This window comes from Toxotes jaculatrix, chromosome 8, assembly GCF_017976425.1.
Source record: "Toxotes jaculatrix isolate fToxJac2 chromosome 8, fToxJac2.pri, whole genome shotgun sequence".
Classification (NCBI taxonomy): Eukaryota; Metazoa; Chordata; class Actinopteri; family Toxotidae; genus Toxotes; species Toxotes jaculatrix.
In genome coordinates this window covers 22,050,152-22,067,142 of record NC_054401.1, presented here as the reverse complement: position 1 = coordinate 22,067,142, position 16,991 = coordinate 22,050,152, and the positions used below count along the sequence as shown (strand labels likewise).

Here is a 16,991-nt window from a genome sequence, read left to right as displayed (position 1 = left end):
TCAAGATGACTGTGACTAGTGCTGCTGTAGGAATATAATGGTGCTATTTAGCCTGCAGCACAGTTGTTATACACACACACGCACACACACACACAACCACTCTTGCTGGCCATGACTGACAGATCACATATTTACCATCATCTTCCCTGGTGCTTCGACTGGAGTCACTCCTGTTCCTCCCCTCACACACAGTGACTAACTGATAACAGAATAACCTGCAGATAATTTAAGAACTATGGAGTTTATAATGTGTGTGTCGCTAATAGAAAAATATTACGGCTGTTCTCTGTAGGAAGGTAATAACTTGAACTGAAGCGTTTAGATCTGATTCCACACAAGAACACTTGAATATGTCGAGAGATTGGTTCTTATCTTTAGTTTCAGGAAAAAATGTAATGGTCTAAACGCTGTCCCAGGGGCTTTTCCACCCTCACAAAAATGACCCTCTTAAAAAAAAAAAAGAGCACAGAATGTTTGTTGTGGTTTCTTTTATAATTTCATTGTCATGTTTGAAGATATTGAATATCAGCACACAATATCAGCTGCTGACAGCTGCAGTGTGAAGATATCTGTGTCATATCAAGTTATCAAGTGAAAACCTATCAGCTGATTCCTAAAAACCTATTCAGTACATTAGTACATCAAAGTTAATCATTCAAAAAGCAGAAAACTCAACAGAAGACCAGATACTGTGTATGTACCCCTGCAGGCTTTATCATGATTACATTGTTAGGAAGAAATAATGACTAAGTGTGATTTCTATCAACACATCTTTGAGGATTTATTCCATTAAGTCTTTGTTCTAAATTTGTATTATAGTGCAGGTACAGGGGGTGATAGTGTAGGTGGTTAGAGTATTAATGAATGACTTACTAATTTCTAAACTAATGTTATTACTTTACTTTTAATAACTGTGAGTGGAATATTGTTACACAACTTTATCCTCTGCTTTTAATCCAATCTGATATTGAGACAACTAGAAATAAAGATGGAAGAGGAATGTTAAACTTTCCGCCTCACGTGGTGAGGCAGAAAGTGGCAATGTTGATTTTGATTTATAAATAAAGTTTTATGACTTTCAGTGGTAATAATATGATTCGATGCACAGTTGTAACAGGGAAAGCTGCCGCTTACCTCTGGTAAACAAGTGTAAAATCATCTCCAGACTTTACTCTAACAGAACCTAACTACACAAACTCACACACAGCATCAAGTTTGGCAGACACACTGTCAAAGCATCCATAGTTGCAACAGTAGAAACACATTCACACGCACATTCTCAAATGTGTACTTTCACCCACAAACACACACACACAAACACTCACTCACTCTGGCCCAAGGTGGATTTCTAGAGGTGCATATATTTGCATATATCTGCATGTTTAATGAGTTTTGGGAGATCAAGCGATCCGAGCGGCCCTTTGTGGGTATTTCTTTCGTTTTGTTTTTTTTCCTCTCTCTCTGTTTGTGTGTGTGGAGGTGGGGTGGGTCTCCATGTAAATATCACCCACTGTGTGTTGGCACCCGTCACAGATGGTCGGGGGCGAGGGCACCCTGTGGGCACAGGATACCTATTTCTGTTTGTCTGCGTGCTTTGTGTGAGGCTGGGAGGCAGAGAGAGTGTGACTCTGTTTGTGCACGTGCCTGTGTGTGTATTTGTGTGTGTGTGTGTGTGTGTGTGTGTGTGTATACTTTGCACTGTAGGTGTTTGCTTGTGTCATTTAATATGTGCACTTTTGTGGTGTGTTCTTACGTATGTTTGTTGTCCAATGCTCATTGGTGTAATGCATCCGTGTGTGTGTGTGTGTGTGTGTGTGTGTGTGTGTGTGTGTGCGTTTCTGCGCATGAACTGTGATACTGTATGTACCTGTCAGTTTTACTTCTCAGTGTATGTGCCTGTGTTTGTAATTCACTACATATTTGTGTTGTCGGTGTGTGTGTGCGTGCGTGTGTGCGTGCGTGCGTGTGTACAGAATTTAAATGTCGTGTCAGTTGATTTCTGTGTTTGTTCAGTTGTTTGTATTTAAGCATGCTGCAGTGTGTGCGTGCCTGCATGTGCATGTCTCCCAGCATGCAGAGCGGCTATGATGGCCCTGTTTTGGATGATTGATGTGTTGGAAGGAGCAGCGAGGAGCTCAGGTTGGGCCAGAGCCTCAGTCTGACACACTGCTGCTTCCCTGCTGCTTTACATATGTAGACGCAGCAAGACTCCTCCTCCCCTCCCATCTGACACTGCCTCCCTCTCCAACACAGCCAACACTCACAGGTTCCTTCAAGGGTTTTATTTTGAAGCTTCTGTTTATTCCATGAAAGTAAACCGAGTATTGCGCTGTTTTCTAGCAACTTCCCGTTTCACTTTTTACATCTGATAGTCACCCAGTACAATCGCAGTCTGAGGTGCCGGGGGTTAAAGTAATAAAACAAATGTATTTAGACTTCGACATAAATAGGTTTTGCCTCTGTTTTGCCTCCAGGTCAAGACGAATTGTAATTGTTTTAAACATCACAGTCTGGTAGGTGAAGATCACCCGGCAGAGGGTTTCACTTTATTCGTTGTTTGTGCTTATTGGAGGAAAGATCGATACTACCCTAGTTTGCACTGGAAGACGGTAACTTAAATTTAATCTACTCAAACACTTATATCAGATTGCACACAAGAACACCTATTTTAAGACTGTTGTTTATCCTCCTTTTCAGTCAAGACTGTGATGGTCTTTTTTCAACCCTTGCAAAAATGACATTTTAGTGAAAACACAGAGCGTTTGTCAATGTTGTTTGAACCATCTATTGTTATATATAAATGTACTGAATATCAGCAAAAAATATCAGCTGCAGTGCTAAGATATTGGTGTCATTATCAAGTTAAGACATATAAGCTAATTTACAAAATTAGAAAAGACAATAAAATTTCAATAGATAATATTAGTATTTAATAATAGATCATGTACAGTATTCACCTCTGTACAGTTTATGATATTAATGTATTACAGGTCAGGACAATCAAAAATTATTAAGTTGTGTTTTACTTCTTTTCCTCATGTAGATCCAATTAGTTGCTGTTTGACCCCAGACCTGGCTTAGTGTATCCCAGGAAAAATGTCCGTTCACATTTTTGGTAGAATACCAGACTTGATATTTAGATTGAGCTTCAGGCATTTTTCACAGAAGACATTCTGACATGTCACAGGAGGAAGAGCATCGTTAATGGTGCTTGTGTCACAGCATGGCTGAACAGAAAATAAATGGATGACCACTTAGTAAGAGAAGTTGTTGCTCATTCACTTTTCTTGCCTTCATTTTTCTTAGCCAGTCCTGGAAGTTGAACCATTAACCAAACAGTCACAAATCCTCATTCTTTTCTCTAGTCCACTCACAGTCCTGCAGAAAATGTGTATATGTTTCAAGCCTTATGTAATTCATTGTTAGAGCAGTACATTTAAAATTTAGTATTATTCATCCAAAAAACTGGGGGACTTAAAATATTAGAATAGTCAAAATCAAAGCAACAGAGGCCAATGAGCTTGACTCATTTCAGTCTCTAATTTGAGTCAAGCTCCAAACTCTGGATCCTACACTTTTCATGATGCAGCTCGCTAGCGTCTTTTAATAAATCCCTCGTTCTTGTTAAACACCCACATCCTTTAAACTCATAGTCCCAGTTTGTAAAACAGGCTTTCTGTTAAAAATCTGAAGTGTCCAAGAGTGACATTGAGTTGGATGTGTGATATCACTTGAGTGATATTCTCAGACATTAGAAAGCTCCTACAGAGACACAGAAGACATTATACAACTGTTTTCACGGGCTGAGTTTTACTCCTTAGAACTAGTAAATTGACCATGGCACATAAAGCCTGTGAAGTTCCCCTTTAAATAAACAAATCATGTAGAAATAAATACAGAACCACAGAGTAATATCTCAGTGTTGCCTGATGCAGTTGTTAGCAACATTTCTTCTGGATTGGAAAGTTGCTTGATTGCCGTCTTTTTGAGGTGTTTTCTTTCTTTTCATCTCACTTTTATGTCTTTCGTACTTTTCCTCCTCCTCCTCCTCCTGTCTGGCTGTGTCCCGTCCCACCTCTGTATTACCATCTCTTTCTGAACTCCCTTCTCTTCTCAGGCTCATCCTCTATCTCTGGTTCTCACTTTCCTTTCTCTGACACTCACGTGTTTCGATATCCTGCCATCTCTCCCCTATCACTAATCCTCCCAACTCTCTCTTTTTTTTTCCTCTGTACTTTCTCTCTCTGGCTTTGAAATCCTTTCCCTCTCCCCTCTGTTCCTCAGCTTCTGCTAATCCTTTCATTTTCTTTGTCTCTCTTTTGTCTAAAAGTCAGTTTAGTTTCTCTTTTCTTTATATCCTGGTTTCTCTCTGCTTGTAGTTCTCAGTTTTTAATTCCACTGTAGTTACACCTGATTTTAATCATGGCAGTAGTGTAATAAATTGTTTATTTCTTCTCTATTATTGGTTATTGATAGACAACTAGAGGCCAGTTTATGTGAAGATAAAGTGCACTTATGACTGACATCATTACCAAACATGAAAAGACGATATTTTGCTGCTACAGAAAATTATACTATAAAGTTATGGCATTCAAAAACACTATTTATAGATTCCAATAATCCTTGTGTCAGGAGAGTGTAACTTTATGTTAAAATTAACTCCAGCCAAAATAAATACACTCAGGCATCTCAAAATATTTGACTCATGAGGTTTCCCAGCGACAGCGGGGTCGCAGCTCCTAGGAGAGCCATGTCGACTCAGTAGAAAGGCATGCTGGGAGGCTGGGAGGCATGAGAGGCATATCGATCTACCTGTAGCATCCAGCTGTTTGTTTACCAACAACAAATCAATGCAGCGCCTGGCTGGGGGCCGCAATGCCTGGCCTCTGGTCTGCTCAGAGTGCTCACACAGACACTCACACACACACACACACACTGGTTTTCAGACCCCTTCACTTTTCATGCACTTCATTGTGTTGTAGATTGAATTTTAAATGGATGCCCATCAATCTACATTCAAAAGTGAAAACATGGTTTTAAAAAATTTTGCAAATCTATTAAAAATCATCCTCAAACTGAAATCTTTTATTTACAAAAGTATTCAGACCCTTTGCTGTAGCACTCTTGTGGTCAGGTCATCAATCTGACCTTTATGGTAAATGGAAGCAGCTTTGAATAAAAGCCATATGACAGCCCCCTTGAAGTTTGTCAAACAGCATTTAAAGAGAGCATGAGGAAAAAGATTCTCTGGTTTGATGAGACAAAAACTGAACCCTTCAGGCAGAACTCCAAACACTATGTCAACAGGCACTGCTCATCACCTGATAATACCATCCCTATGGCCTAGCATGATGGTTACTATGGTGGGAGCTCCTCAGAATTCAGGTCAGAATTGAGGGAAGGATGAATGCAGCCAAATACAGAGAGATCCTTGAAGGGAACTTGCAGCACAGTGCACATGACCTGATACTGGGGCAAAGGTTCAGCTTTCAGCAGGACAATGACCCAAAGCACACAGCCAAGACAGTTTAAAGTTTGAATACTTTCGTAAATGAGACATTTTTTAATAAAGTTTCTAACATGTTTGTGGCCCATGCTATTATGAGTTTTTGAGTGTTGATCAATGGGAAAAAATGGCGGTTTTATTGATTTGCTATTAAATCTACAAAACAATAAAGTGTGTAAAAAAACAGGTAGGCTGGGTAGCTGGTATGGCAGATGTAGAGAGTTTATATGGCGGACTAAAGTAGTGTTTGTTGGGTGTGACATGACGTAGTTGTCTATAGAAGCCAAAGTGAGGTTAACATTTTGGTTTCTAATCTTACATAATTACATAGGTGATCAGCTTAAAATACTGACGTGAGATAAATGAAAGCTGAACTGGGAGATTTGAACAATTATGCAACTGACATTGCATGATAGATTGTTTCACTTGACAGGACGCAGGTACTGCACCGCACAAATGATATTTTGATATTTGGAAAGCACGGACAGTGGTTTGCTGATTATATATAAACCAAACTAGAGACAAGCTTTATTTTTTTTATAATATGAATGTCAACTAACCACAGCTGAGGTTTGTGAAAGCAGCAAAACCATCAGTCTGCACTGGGTAAAAACCTGAAGCTTGACTGATGAGTCATTGGTGGTAATGTCAAAGTGAAGTCATGTTTTTTGTAAGGTGAGGTGTGAAGTCATCTGATTCATGACTCAAGCCTGACTCGAGTCCATGTCACATGACTTAAGTCCAAGCCGCTGCGTTAACTTAATGCTGAGATCAAACTATGTGATATCAGCCCTGAGAGGTATCACCATGCCACTCATCACCTTAGGAGACTGGCTGTCGAGGCATTTATAGATTATAATTATATTATCTTATATTTAATCAAAAGATCAAAACTTAACATATTTAGTTTCTTAGCAGTACGGTGTTGTGGAATCTTATTGGCTTCCTATCCACATATGTATCATTTTAAGAAGCTTTATTGTTGTAGAAGCTGCTTGTGACCTTGAAGTAACACAATAAATTAAACATGAAAAGATCATAGAGTGCACAAAACTATGCAGCGTACAATAGACCACAGTCTGTAATGTATGTGAGTATGCCGGCCTGATCTTACTCAGTCTTTTTGATCCAATCATAAAGTCTTCTGGGGTTTTTTTGTGTTTTTTTTTTTTTGTTTGTTTTTTTCTTAAATCACTGCTATTCCCCACACATCCATCAAGTCCAGGTGTGTGCATACATGCCATCACTTCAGTGCAGTTTCCTCAGAACTCTTTACAGCTTAGGACGATTCTCATGTCATCCTCAAGAGAGAGGATTGGCTTTTTTCTTGTTAAGAGGGTTGATAAAAGCTTGATAGTTTAATAGAATAGTTTAGTGAACAACATTTAATAATTTACAACATCAATCAAATTTTAACATATTGTCAGTCATCAGTGACTGACTACTCCTTCTCTACTGAGGATGTATGATGTTATAACTTGTGAGTTTTCCATGTGACTCATTTCATGATGTGCTTGCTGATATGTTTGTTTCCAGGTGAGTGACCACAAAGGCATGGTGAGGAGCTGTACGAGGCTGACGGGAGAGGAGGCAGCCGGAGCCTTGCTCAGTGTTACACTCATCCTCTACGGCACCTACCACCCACACAGGACCACGCACGGTATGTGAAAGTGTCAACCACTTGCAGATCTTTGAACTCTTGGAAATTAAGGTGAGCCTGGAGCCAGGGTTATTGAAAAGGTTTGATACATGCACTGAGTGTACTTAAACAACACCAACTGACAGACACATTAATTGATGTGCAAGTTCATTAAAAAAGTAGAAAATGAAAAAAAAAGCAAATTTATGCTGATCAGTTTTCTGGTGTAGAGTGGAAAACAAAAACTTCCTAACCCTTCTCTCCCACCACCACCTGCCTTCCACCTGCCATCTCTGCCTCTTTGGCTGAGGAAGTGTAGTCAGAAGAAGGCAGTCGGGCCACTGACCATAGGGACTGTGATGTGTAATTACAGCATGACCCCTGGTTGCCCCTCCCCAATCCCGCCCCCTCCCCTCCACAGTGTGTGTCAGCTCCCCCAATGCCCACGACCTCCAAAAACACACACACACACGTGCACACCTCGTTAGCCACACCGGCACGAAGCCACAGCACCATCCTCCCTGTCCCTGTCGGGGGTTTTAGGGTTGTTAGAATCACCGAGGCATGCTGGGAGAGAGACACAGAACCAGACTTTCCTGTTGATCTCTGTCAACGGGGGTTCCCACTGGTCATGGAGGTCCTGGAATATCATGGACTTTTGAAAGATAGCCAAGAAAAGTCAGGGACCTTAACAAACATGCTGTTAAAGTGAGGAATTTTTATTGGTGGGCTTATTTTATTGATAGATTTTTAAGTTCTTACCTCCCTCAAAACACAAATTTTAACCCAACTTTATTAAAAACCAGACTACGAGGAAGGAAGAACATTTTCAGGGCAGGAAACTACTCTGTCTCAGGTCTGGAAACCTGGAAAGAGATGGAAACGTCATGGAATTTCACCTGAGGGCCACAGTGGGAACCCTCTCTCTCTTTTTGTGGGTTTGTGCGTGTGTGGGTGTGTGGGTGTGTGTGTCTTGCTCTGTTGCTCTCTCGTCTCTTTCTGTCAAGATGCTGATCTCTCTGTTGAGAAATCAATGGCTCTCCCCCCTCCTCCTCTCCCTCTCTCTCCATCCATCCGTGTATCCCTCTCTGTGCTCCTGGATCTAACCCAAGTTCAAGCTGTTAGTCAATCTGCTGTCTACACACACACACCCACACACACACACACACTACTCATTCACAGGTTCCTACAGTGTTGCTGTTCCTCAGTTTTATCCCCAATGACATCATTCTGTAGTAGTTTACCACACTGTGCTCTGAACTTCACCCACAGCCATGACATTGTGATTATTATTTCCTGACGAGCTCCTATATCATGTGAAGAATATATTTAAATACTGTATAATACCTTTAGATAGCTGTAGACTAGGTGTGGCCCCCTGCTTCCAGTCTTTGTGCTAAGCTAAGCTAACCATCTCCTATAGCTCTAGCTCCATATTTAAAATGTCAAACTACTTTAACTGTCTTCTGATTTAAGGTTAGAACGTATACACGTGTCCTATTTTCTAAAAATGTATTAATGTAACTCAGTTATACCTTTTCACCATTTTTTCATGAGCGAGCATATTTTCACAAGCCATGATGTTTATCTGTACACAGTCTCCCTGCTTGTTGAACAGGATGTAGTAGACCCTGCCAGATGCAGCCACATACACTACATGGTTCACCCAAACACTGCACCCATATTTGATTATTAATCATTATTAATCATTATTAATCATCATTAATATACTGCTATAACCAATAAGCACTACCACTACAAGAAAGACTTTCCAGAAAATTTTGGAACCTGGCTGCAGACTTTTGCTCACATTCAGCTACAAGAGCCTTAGTGAGGTTATGTACTGATGTTGGCTGATAAGGTCTAGCTTGCAGGCAGTATGGGGTTCTAATTCATCCCAAACAAGTTGGATGGATGTGAGGCCAAAGCTCTGTCCAAGCAGGTCAAGTTCTTCATCACCACACAGTTGGAAGCACTCTTGTCAAAAATGCTTGGAGTACTAAGCATTAGTACTTAAAAAAAAAAAGTACTTGGTCAGTGTATATGTCAGTATTTAGCAGGGAGCTTGTGAATATGAGATTTTTGTCTCTTAAGCTGGGTAAAATACCAGTTCCTGTCCAGAGAGATTTAGTATTACTAGAAGATCTCCGGTTTTTGCTGGAGTGACTTAAATGATTTCTGTCCTGTTCCAGGTCTACCTTGTGATTATTATAGACCACACACATCCCAGTGGGAGCAGAAATTACCAAGCAAATAACGTATACTGATTTTCTGTGACCCTCCGTGTCCTCTGTTTAATCCTCTTTACCTCTGTAATTCGTTGTAGCAAAAAAAAAAAAAAGGAATACAGCTGCCACTTTATTAGGTACACCTAACCCAAACAATCTAACACAACACCCCCGCACAAAATCCTGACTTCATGCACCACAAACTATAGCCTCCAAAATGACCATGAAGTTGAATCAACACTTAACATAACAACCTTCATCACAGTGGGATTTATTGCAACTGAACTGAACTAAATGGAAAACCAAATTAAACTGATTTCTCGGCAGGAATTACAAATATTTATGCCATCCAGAAAGGAGAGAACATTAGGGCCAAGACAACAAGTGTGGGCACAACTGTAGGACAATAATTGTTTTACTCATTCCTTGTACTATAACACTTGACATAATACATGTTGAAGCATCTGGGCGTTTTATATAAAGGCAACTGATTGCTGATTTTGACATCTATGATTTCCGTCCTTTTCAAGAAGGGGTGAAATTTAACAAAATTCCCTTTAGTTCCCTTTACTTACAATTTAATTTACAGAATCTGTTCACAGACATTTTTATATAGCCAGCTGCATTTGCTGAACAGAAACTGTCATAGTTTTGATGTTGGTAATATTGTAGTGGACATGTTTGCAAATGTAATTGTTTTTAGAGAAAAAGTAAATCAGCCTTCTACTTAAATTGTTCTCTGCCAGCATCCTCTGTGTTTACTTTAAGCCAGTTACCTTGCAGATACCTCATGGTGAGCTTTACACTCCTGATATGTAGGATGAAGCTACAGCTCCAGCCTGGGTGTCTTTTGCGATCCTGCTTCATCTGTGCGTGTTTGTGCGTGTTTCACCGCCTCTGTACGAGTATGTGCCCCCATGTGTGTTTGTTTGGTGGCTGTGCGGCAAGTGAAGGTAAATTGCTGTGATTATGTGGCAGTAATTGAACAGGGATGGTGTGTTTAATTGAGTTGTTGTGTCCTGATGTTTCTCTGTAGTAGCGGGAGCCGCAGCGTTGACAGGTGCCTCGTCTCGCCTCGCTGAGATGAGAGTTTTTTTATATATATATATACCGTCACGTAGGCTTTGTTGTGTCTTTTTTCAGTCGCCTTTCTGTGTGTTTTGGCTTAATGGTGTTTGTTCGACTGAGGTATATATGTGTGTGGGTTTTACAGTTTCAGCAGGTAGAGGGAAGTGTGGGGTTTGTGAGATGCTTCCCTGAGCTCTGACAAGTTATACACATACAAATGTTTATAAGGATGTATAGTTTTAAATTAATGTGTCTGTGTGTGTGAGTGTGTTTAACTGTCTGTCAAAGTGTGTATGTATATTCATGCTTACTTGCATAGTTGTGAGTGTCTGTGTATTTATGTGTATCTGTGAGTATGAGTTTGCTTTATGAGGGTGTGAGAAGGAAACTGTGCATTTATCCTCTTGTGTTTGTTTCATTTGTGTGAGTTTGTGTGTGTACAAATGGCATGAGCATGTGCTCTACGTCCGAAATATGTGAGTGTATGTGTGTATGTGCATGTGGCTCTATCTGATCTGCCTCCTGGGCTCTATGGCCCAAATCAAATGGTAGGAAACATCAATTTCACCATCCCCTCTCTTCTTCTCCTCCCCCTCCCCTCCTCTCTCCTTGTATAATTTCTCCTCTCTTCTTCCTCTCCTCCCCTCCAGCTCCTCTCCTCCTTCTCTCCTCCCTTCCTCGGTGTATTGCTCTCTGCGGAGGTGTGATTACGTTCCTCCTCTGAGCACCAGTGATCTGAGGGTTCAGTGTGTGTATGTATGCGTGTATCTGTGTGTGTGTTTGGTGACTGGTTGGTGATCTGAGCAGCCTGGTGCTGGGTATTGTGCGGCGCAATTCACGGACGACGTCTCCAGATGAATGCCTCCATTCACAATTACAGCCTCTCCATTAGCTGCAGCCCTCACCGCCTTGTTGTTGTCTTTTCTTCTTCTCTGCGAAAAAAAAAAGAAAAAAGAAAAAAAGCAATTAAAGCAGGACAAAAACAAGCTAGAGCACAAGCAGTGTACCTGGAAAAAAAAAAAAAACAGCAAGGGAAGGGGTGTGGGGCGGTGATTCTTCAGTTGGGGTCATTCTACACACTATCTCTGTTTTATTCTCAAGAAAAGCTTCCTGGATTTATTTGAACATTCACGCATGACTGCAGTCTCCTCTAAGAATCTCACACAGCTCCTCAGTGTCGGATATGTATTTTTGATTTTCCTCTTGTACTGTAAGTGTTTGTCTTATAGTTCCACCTTTAAAAGGATCAGATTTCATTCACAAGCACACAAAGTCAAGGAAACCCCTCTAAAGAGAAGACATTTTGGCTCTTTGATTTATGGTTAAGGTAAAACACTTGTGTGAGTCTTTTTTTTTCTTTCACTCACAGTATCACACTTTACAGTAAGTGAACAAAAAGATAGAAAAGCTGCATGTCCATTTTCAAGTTGGATTTTTTTGTGTAAAAAATTAGAAAGGCTGAATGAAAATAACAAATGCATTTTATACTAATGCCCTATAAAAACGTTTTATCACACAGCAGAATGTTTCTTTTAATTTTATGCTAAAGAAATTATGTAATAAACTGAATTTGACACCTAATTATTAAAGATGTGAGAATGGCATGATTTGCCTGTAAAATAGCTGATCCCCTCATCCCAGCCTTTCAGAAGTATTTGACCTTCCTGTTTGTTTTACATGTGTATAAGCTAGTAACATGATTGAATGGCCATAGTATGTCAAAGAAATGCCAAGTTCACCTCTTTATTTTGGGCCTCACACATTTCCTGTGACCGTGTTACAATAAAAGCCACCACATTTTTTACAGTTTGAGTGCTGTGTACTACTTTAACTTAGTACAGCTCAGCCCTCATATGTGTAAAGGCATTTTGAAATTCTGTGGGAATGAAGGACCCTGACACTACCAGTAAAAATACATTTAATGCCTATTGCTGGAAAAGAAATTAAAACACACTTGCAAATACCAACAAATTCAAGGATTTCAAGTTAGCAAAAGAAACCCTGAAAAACCAGTTTCGGGTTTTTATTCTTATTTTTTCCATGTCTTACTCCAGCCTCTGGATGCATTTAGACCTAATACCCATTTTATCCTTGGCAACATTTTAAACGTTTGTGAAAAATTTACTTGACATTTGGATAAAAACGTAGCTACTGAGGCAGACAGTGCCAAACAACACTTTAACAGTAGTTCTATGCTTTCTCTTTCTTTACTTCAGAGAGACCCCTGCAGAGCATTGTGTCCATGGGGTCGCGTCACCCTGTCCCTCACAGGGGGGTGTACCAGAGGGACTGTTACCCCCCTCTGGACCTGATTCAATGGGTCTACCAAATGGAAAGAGACAGGAAGGTGCGAGCTGCTGATATCACCGTACCAGCCAGACCCAAGGTACAGTTCTGTAGACTAGAACACACGTTTCACACATCACACACGCACTGTGATTTACTATTCCAATAAATCACTGGCACCACCTAATTTCCTATGGATTTCAATTTCCCTCTGGACATATCTGCATTGATCAACTTCAGGTGTAAGGATGTGCCAGGCGTCGCTCACTGTGACACTGAAAAATGGCTCACAGATCTCTGCCATACGTGTGCGTGTGTGTGTCTTTCTGCATGTGTGCAGGGGTAAGAAAGGGGGATTTGTGCAGATGCAGCATTCCTGTTGAACACTGCCGTCACCATCAAGGCTTTAGGATACAAATCCTTGAGTCTGAGTAATAACATCTGAAAATGTCAGAATCATACAGACAGAGATAGGGATCAGACAGTTGAATCAAGACTTGAGATATTGTTATTCTGATCATATCTGCTCGTACACTGAGTCTAGGCCTGATTATAAGGAACAATTAAATATCAGTCTTGCTTCTCCAACAGTTGTTGCTGCTGAAAAAAAGACTGGGGTATGACTCCCTTTTGAAATTAGGGGGTATTTTGTGGTCTACTTAATCATCTCCCGGCTCAGTGTTTGAACTGAAACAAATATAATTCTCTTTCAGACTCAAGATTATCCTCTCACAGTCATTGAAGCCTTCTGCCTGTGTCCTTTATGCTGCATTATCAGGCCAATTACATTTGTAACAAAAGAGTGCCGCTGGACGACAGGTAGCTCTGTTTGTGTGCATGTTGCTGCCTGACATGTCCTTGCAGGGGTACATGGTCCCCGGGCCTGTAGATGAGTTTTGTAGATGAGTTTTGAGCCGGTGTTAGGAGGCAACGACGAGGCCTGACAACGTCTTTACCCCGAGTTCCTCCCCTAGAGGCAGATCTGAATGGATCGTAGAGGCTAGGAGGAGAAATAAATTGGAGAAAAGGATAAATCGATGCTTGGCGGAGAGGCAAACAGACCTTCCAACCCCCGGCCCAGACACACACACACACATGTACCACAGCGTGGCTTTTTTTCCTTGGGCTGTATTGGATTGGTATGCAGAGCTGAGGAGAGAGACGCTCAGAAAAGACTTGGCCTACAAATGATGTCCTTTGTTTGATCCATTAGGTTGGGGGGTTGGTTGGTGGGTGGATGGGGAGGGTCGTCCCACGGAGACGGTGGAAGGGCTGGGAAACAAACATCTCTGTCTGTGAGCCTCTCTCTCTCTCTCTCTCTCTCTCTCTCTCTCTCCCCCTCTCTCCCCCTCTCTCTCCCTCACTAACAGCTTCTCATCTGAGGGAGGAGAAAGAGATCAGCTCCAGGAAAAGCTGGTTATCATCTGTTTCTGTTGATGAGTTAGAGGGCAGAAAGGATATACTGTCGGTGTGTGTGCATTCCACTGCTTAGACACATGCTAAATTTACCCATCTGAAGCTTTCAATCTGAAGGATATTTCCTGTTTATTTCCACGTGTATTATTTGTTTATTTATTTTTGTAGTTTGGGTCATTCCCAGGTCTAAAAATAACTCTGTGCTCACCAAGTTAATTCCTGAGAATTGCTGAGACTTTCACACTTCTAAAAACACGAGCAATCAGACAGGTTTGCCATCTCATCATAACCAATAGAAATGACAACTAAAACTACAACCCAGTAAATAAGACCCAGAATTATCCTTTAAGACTCACTCGACATTTTCATATTCTTATCCTAAACCTCTCTCGCCTTATTCTGCTTGTGCAAGCGTTGCAAGTCAGAGTCACTAAACTCGCTTTTCCAGCACAAATTAGCTGTAAATTACCTGTTTCTGCCTGATGATTGGCACCTGTTTGTGAAGATGACCACATTCATAAGATTTGATCATTATAATCAACCCCCCAAAATTTCTATATACACTTTTAACCGTAAAGTTGAAATAAAATATATTTTACCTCTTCTCATGAAATTATTGTGACAATGTGATTTAGTCTTGATAGATAAAGTGTATATCTTCTCAAAGGTTTATTGATCAGTCTCTTCCAATGTGATTACTGATATGTATAAAAAGGAATAAAAAGAGGAATGTGACTGAAAACCAAATTATTCCAACTTTATGGGCATAATAAAGTTATAAGGTTGCCCATTCCTCCCTGTTCTTTGGGCATGCTTCATTCATAAAAATGTCATACAAGAGTAAAAAGAAAAACTTCATACTGGAGAGCTTGAAGCCCTGTAAAAACAACAAATTTAGTAGTGTCAGTCGTGGTATTAGGGGAGCCAAAAATATGAGAAAATATTACTGCGGTTGTCAACACTGTTTCATCACAGAGTGGAAACAGAACTACAGAAAGAACAAATGGTTTGACATCAAGATAGATGCTGAAAAAAACGTCTGAAATTTTGAGACGGTCCAAGTATTGTGACAGTCGGGGATTAACGATAGAATAGACTCCATATAGGTGATGTTACTGGGCAGCAACCTGCATAAAGACCCTGAGGCGGCAGGTTTTTCTGCTGAATGGTATAAGTCATCATGGCAAAGCATGTAACACTATTATTATTACACGCCACTACAATATGAAGAAATAGTACAAAATATACAAAGCTGATGAATGAAAATCTTTGTGCATTTGCGTGACATAATACCATCACACTGATATAAAGAACAGAAAATTAATTTTACAGTTTATTACATTTTTAGAAATGTTGGTTATCCCCTGATGTTCAGCTCCACCACTAGGTCACATTTTTCCACTTTTCATCAACAGATTCACAAAGATTTCAAGTCATTAAATATTAAGGACCTATTTCTGGTTTCTGTCCTTTTGTTTTTGAGTTTTTATTTCTCTCTCCAACTCCAGTTAATATTGTCGGTAGACATGAATTCCATTTATTTTTGGCAACATTTCAAACATTTATGCAAAATTTGCCTGACATTTGGATGGAAACATGGCTAATGAGGCAGACGTACACTGCTTTCATAGCTTGTTAGCATGCTGATGCTAGCATTTGTCCCAAAGCACCGCAGTGCCTTAGTACAGCCTCACAGAGCTGCTAGAATGCTGTAGACTTTCAGCCTTGTTTATTTTTATTTTATCTGTTTTTATGAGTGGTTTGTGCATGAGGCCTGTTATCAGGTTTATCGGGCAGATTTGTGTCAACTCTAAACCTCAGCCTCACTCCTTATTTGCTCTTAGGTTTTCGCTCCGTCGCTGCTCTTCCTGTCTACACTCCACCGCACTATTTCTATTTCTCTTATTTCCGAGACACACACTGTCCTCAGCTCTTCACCAGCAACAGCATACGTTGCCATTTATTTTGGCTTGGGAGTTCTCTTTTCACTCCATGTCTTTTTATAGTTTTGTCGTTCATACTGTACGCCCCGCTGTGCTTCTATTTTCATGAATGCTGTGAGAAATAATTGAAAGCGCCGTGTACGCTGCCGTCTGTTGCAGTGCTCCCACTTCCTCATGCCTTGTAAATACTGTATCACTGAAACCCCTGCTGTAAGCTGCCGGCTCGGGATTCCTCACAACTCTGAGACGTCAACACTCACTGAAAACTTGAGCCAAGATCAAATCGTAACTGGAGTCTGAACATCGCTCCTGTGGACAGAGCCAGTTTTTGATTGATTTCAAATTCAGCTGTTTGTCCTTGTCTTTTTCCTTGAGAAAACAGAGTTGAATCAGATTTCTCTGAACAGCTCATGTCCTGTGTCTTCTGCGTGAGTGTTTTCTCAAATTTTTTTTTCACTCCCAACATCCATACGGAGGGGGGAAAAGGATGTCAAAGGAGTCACAACCCCTGCTGCAAGTGGTGCTGGTGTGAAATGCAACAGACGGAGGACCTCAAGGAGTCTTAACAAGAATGAATAATGTACCACAACAACTATAAATAAAATCACAGCTTTTTAGAATCAGATTAAAGGGCTACTTCACAGATTTATCACATGAATGTCAGAACACTAGTCATGGGGAGTCTTATATAATGTCTTCTGCGGCTCTGGAGGAGCTGTCTAAGAAAATAACCCCCCTTGTAATGTAATCAGATTTGGGGATGGAGACTTAAATTTTAAGAGAAAGTCTGCGTTACAAACAATGTGACCTTGGACTTGAACAGATACTTTTTCAGTGTTTTCTGACTTTCTATAGACTAAACAATTAATCTATACATCAATGAAGTAATCAGCAGATGAATCGAT

At 40.5% G+C, this 16,991-nt stretch overlaps 1 protein-coding gene across 1 annotated transcript in view; it reads left to right on the top strand.

The window, feature by feature from the left end:
* LOC121186588 (proprotein convertase subtilisin/kexin type 4-like) overlaps positions 1 to 16,991 on the top strand; it is a 155,447-nt gene that overhangs the window by 136,057 nt on the left and 2,399 nt on the right. Inside the window, exons 17-18 of the mRNA XM_041045364.1 lie at positions 7,043 to 7,166; positions 12,658 to 12,827. Of these exons, the coding sequence (XP_040901298.1) occupies positions 7,043 to 7,166; positions 12,658 to 12,827 (294 nt within the window). The remainder of the gene's footprint in view (positions 1 to 7,042; positions 7,167 to 12,657; positions 12,828 to 16,991) is intronic.